The sequence below is a fragment of the Danio aesculapii genome, chromosome 1, assembly GCF_903798145.1.
Source record: "Danio aesculapii chromosome 1, fDanAes4.1, whole genome shotgun sequence".
NCBI lineage: Eukaryota > Metazoa > Chordata > Actinopteri > Cypriniformes > Danionidae > Danio > Danio aesculapii.
This window is the reverse complement of record NC_079435.1, coordinates 63,216,001-63,221,000: the sequence shown is the minus strand read 5'-3', so window position 1 is coordinate 63,221,000 and position 5,000 is coordinate 63,216,001. Positions and strand designations below refer to the sequence as shown.

The window sequence follows — 5,000 nt, the reverse complement described above, 5'->3', positions numbered from 1 at the left end:
AACCCTGCTGTTCAGTTTATATTACTATGACAAAGCAAATAAAAAAACTCAAAGAATAAATCTATTGTGTGTGCGCGTGTGCGTGTGCGTGTGTGTGTGTGTGTGTGTGTTCTGACCTGAATGTCTGCTCTTCAGCCAGTCTCAGACACTAATGTGATTTCAGGCCTCATTCACAGAGTAATTCCTTGGACAAACAAATTACAGCCGTCCAGAGCAGAACAGCGTGTGTGTGTGTGTGGTCAGGCTGGTAATGAGTGTTTCACATGTAAAGCATCAGTGAGAAACACAGGAAACACACTTAATCTGAACCGATCGCTCCAGATTCGATCATCATCTCTGTTGTATTCAAACCAGAAACGTGCTAAAAGCATGCTAACAACATGCTAATTTATAGTAGCAACATGTTAATTCATACCAGAAACAGGTTATCAATATGCTAATTCAGGCTAGCAACACGCAAATTCATACTAGAAACATGCAAATTAGTTACAATTGCACTAGCATCATGATAATTCATTATAGAAACATGCTAATTCTGCTGGAAACATGCTAATGACATGTTAATTCCTGCTAGCTGAAAACATATTCTAATTCATGTTAGTAACATGTCAATATATACTAGAAATATGTTATTTATGTTCAAATTGTGCTAATATCGTTATTTTATGCTAACAACATGCTGTCAACATAATTTATGCTAGAAACATGCTAATAACACATTAACAGGCTATTTGCTAGCTGTGAGTTGAAAACATGCTAATTCATGCTAAAATTATAGTCGCATCATGCTATTTCATACTAGAACAGGTCAACAACATGATAAGTCAACGTCATGCAAGAAACATGTTAACACACTAATTAATGCTAGCTGCAAGCTAAAAACACGCTATTAAGCTAAATCATACTACTATCCAACCATTCATCTACACTTTTCCAAGCTAAACACACTACTTCAAAAGGGCTTATTCAAACTATCATAAAGTTTATCCTCAAACTTTAATATCTACTTATAATCATATGCTGAGAGTTATGACCAGCACTCCTCAGGTCAAAGGTCAAACCATGAACTTCCTGTGGTTCAGTCACTTCCTCAAACAGAGATTCTGTAGTTCCTTTTATCTAGAGCTGTAGAGCTTTCAGTAGAGTTTTATCAGCTGTGCTGTATTATATCAGTATGAAACACCCATATACAGAGCCACTCAGTGGTCAGCACTGTCGCCTCACAGAACGAAGGTGGCTGGTTCGAGTCCCGGCTGGGTCAGTTGGTGTTTCTGTGTGGAGTTTGCATGTTCTCCCCATGTTGGTGTGGGTTTCCTCTGGGTGCTCCGGTTTCCCCCACAGTCCAAACACATGCGCTATAGGGGAAACTGGCCTTAGTGTATGTGTGTGTGAATGAGCGTGTATGGGTGTTTCCCACTACTAGGTTACAGCTGGAAGGGCATCTGCTGTGTAAAATGTATGCTGGAATAGTTGGCGGTCCATTCCGCTGTGGCGACCCCTGATTAATAAAGGGACTAAGCTGAAGGAAAATGAATGAATGAATGAAAACACCCAAACACTATTAAGTGTGTCGCTGAGTATATTTGATTAGTTTATAATAATGTGTTTAATTCGGTTATTGATTAAGTTTACTGGACATCAGTACTTTTATTACTTACCTTAATTCAGATTAAGATTATAAATAAAGTTTAATATAGGCTGCTTTTAAAATGATCGATTAGCGTCATGACGTCATCACGCTATCCAACGGCTCCTCCGGAGTTTCAGGTAATTTCAGGTGTTTCATGTTTAATTGTTCTGCAGTTCAGCGGTTTCACTGTCATTCAGAAGCATTTCATTAACTTCCCTGCGACAGAGAGACTTTTAATGCAATTTAATGATGAAGAATCATCCGCGTTTGCTCTGTTGTGTTGGTGATGAGGGTTAGGGAGATGTCCTGTACAGACATGTAAACACCTTAATCAAACTAGTACTGTCTCACACGATCAATTCATGTCATTATATTTCAATTACAGCCCATAATCTAACAGTCTGCATGCTCTACAGGAGTTTAATAAGTCATACATTCACTCTTACTGCAGATTTATTCTGTATACTGAAGGTTTGATCTTCACATATGCCTAATTATATACTATTATAAATAATGTTTATATAAATGAGTATACGACATTTGAAGTGGATCAAAACAGTGATCTGATGAAATCCACTTCTCAGATATATCGGTGCATTTAAACAAATGAATGAAATATTGATTATAATAAGAGTTTGGTCACCCAATAGAAATAAAATACTTGTAAATTCAAATGAGTTATTGCACATAAAATGTTTCTTTTGATTTTATCTGTTAATTAAAGCTTTATTTAATATTTCCCTCAACATATTAATGTATGTGTAGTGATATTAGAGTGTGAGCTTCAGTGTTTTTGTTAGATTAGTTCCAGTTTTGTCTTTGGTAGTAACTATGTAATGATAAACACCAATATATTCCTGTAGAGCATCCTGTAGGAGAGAGATCTGTTATTATTCAGATATTATATTATTAATAAACTCAGTCAGGTTATTATTGTTATTCAGTCGATTATTATCAGACATTAAATTCGTTCTCACATTCTCTACTCTATTATTTATTAATAAATATTAATAATAAAAGTGGTAAACAACACCAAATGTGGGTGTTTATAAATGCGCAGCGCGTCACGTGACTGCAGGGGGCGGAGCTAAACCGCTCACATCACATGACTGGAACATTCCGCCTCATGACACAGAGAATCTGCTGAAGAAACGCCACCACCATCATCATCATAATTAAGTGTGTTTATTGCAGACAGACTCGGCTCTGAGCAGCTCACAGTGAAGGCTTCAGTACGCGGGACTTTCTGACGGACACAGAGAGAGAATGGCGCGAGCTGCAGGTGTTTGCTGGACTCTGCTGATGGGTGAGGGAGTTCACTTTACTCTGATCAACATTACAGTAACACTGACCAACCAGTCTGAGCTTCACGACAACACACCGCGCCTCATCTGCTGCTTTATCGACTAATAGTTCAGTGTGTGTGTGTGTGTGTGTGTGTGTGTGTGTGTGTGTGTGTGTGTGTGTGTGTGTGTGTCGCCGTCAGGTGTGTCTTTACTCGTTCATCAACTCTCTCTTCCTGAATTTCCTCTCATTTATTCTGTTCTGGCGCTTATGAAGGTTCTGATGACGTCACGTGACTCATGAGCGTCAGATCTGCGTCACGTGATCAGAACAATTCCCGATTCATGGTAAAGTGTAGAAGGGATACAGCTGCGGATGCTCACATTAATGCAGCATCATTAAATAATGAACACTGCACCACAATAATGACTGTGTTTACATTACTGTGATGTTGGGTTTAGGGTCGGGGTAAACTTGGGTAGTTTAATAAATCATATGAACAATACTTTGTATAATATTTATTGTTTTACATTACTATTAGGGTCATGATAGGGGTAGATGTTAATACAATACAATGAATGTGTAATTTAATAAATAATCTGGATAATTCTTGATATAATTACTGTTTTTATATTACCCTGAGGGTTGGTTTTGGGGTTGGGATGTTAAAAAAATACAATTAATGGGTCATTTAATAAATCAGATGAATAAATCTCATTAACTTCCAACCAGAGCTGTATCTCTTCTAGAAACAACCTGAGTTCATTCTGCAGGTCACATTTACACTGGTGTAGAAAGCTGCGTTCTGATTGGCCGGCTTCATCTGCTTGTGACTTGTGTTATTCTGCTCACCTGGTGAACTCAGCAGGTGTCTCTGGACTTATATACTATACTTGTAATGGGGAACAAAGGAAATCACGAGAGAATCAGTATCTGGTTAACCCACTACTGATTCTGCTGTGGTCTGATGTGCATACTATACTACTACTCATCTAGTATACTCATAATCGGCTACTACTCACTGATCAATATTCTGATCAAAGAGCTAATGATTGTAATATTCAGTGTCAGGTTTATTAGAGTAATAAATGTGTGTGTGCGTGTGTGTGTGTGTGTGTGTGCTTCGCTCTCTGCTTCATCAGTCTCTGATGTAACACAGGAGGTTATAAATGACAGCTGTTATTATACTCTTTATTTTATCACACACATGCTCTGTAAACCGTGTTAAAGTTCAGAGCTGCAGCTGATCACAGAGAGTTGAACAGATCTTTTAATTACAGTGTCTCTACAAGTGCTGTTCTGTGGACATGTTTATATGCGTTACTATGGTGACATCCTGTTTAATCCCTCGTGGAGAACTACATTTCCCATACTTCTCCAAATGATTAAAAGTAGCTGATTATTATAATAGGGGCGTCATGGTGGCGCTTGCACTGTCGCCTCACAGCAAGAAGGTCTCTGGTTCACGCCTCAGCTGTTTCTGTGTGGAGTTTGCATGTTCTCCCTGTGTTGGCGTGGGTTTCCTCCGGGTGCTCCGGTTTCCCCCACAGTCCAAACACATGCGCTATAGGGGAACTGATCAACTAAACTGGCCGTAGTGTATGAGTGTGTGTGTGTGTGAATGAGTGTGTATGGGTGTTTCCCAGTACTGGGTTGCGACCGGAAGAGCATCTGCTGCGTAAAATGTATGCTGGAATAGTTGGTGGTTCATTCCGCTGTGGTGACCCCTGATTAGTAAAGGGACTAAGCTGAAGGAAAATGAATGATTATTATAACTTTTTATGTTTTATTAACAAGAACCAGCATCTGCAGCTTCATTTTACATCTAAAGCACGTCACATGCCTTAACTACACTGTAAAAAACACAAAAAAACTGTAAAATAGCGGTAATTTTCTGGCAGCAGGGGGTGCAGAGAATAATCATAACATTAAAGAGATTAAAAGAAGTAGAAAATCTGTAAAAAACAGTGATTTCTTATTCCATAATTTATTAATTTACAAAGTTATTAGTCATTTTACAGATTTTAACTGTAATTGTGCAGGTTATTTCTGCCATCTTACTAATTAATACTGCAATTACACAGAT

At 38.3% G+C, this 5,000-nt stretch overlaps 1 protein-coding gene across 1 annotated transcript in view; it reads left to right on the top strand.

Moving 5' to 3' along the window:
• The first annotated feature begins 2,729 nt into the window (after positions 1–2,729).
• The window catches only part of lamp1a (lysosomal associated membrane protein 1a), a 15,391-nt gene continuing 13,120 nt past the window's right edge, over positions 2,730–5,000 (top strand). The window contains exon 1 of the mRNA XM_056464186.1: positions 2,730–2,936. Within this exon, the coding sequence (XP_056320161.1) occupies positions 2,897–2,936 (40 nt within the window). The 5' untranslated portion in view covers positions 2,730–2,896. The remainder of the gene's footprint in view (positions 2,937–5,000) is intronic.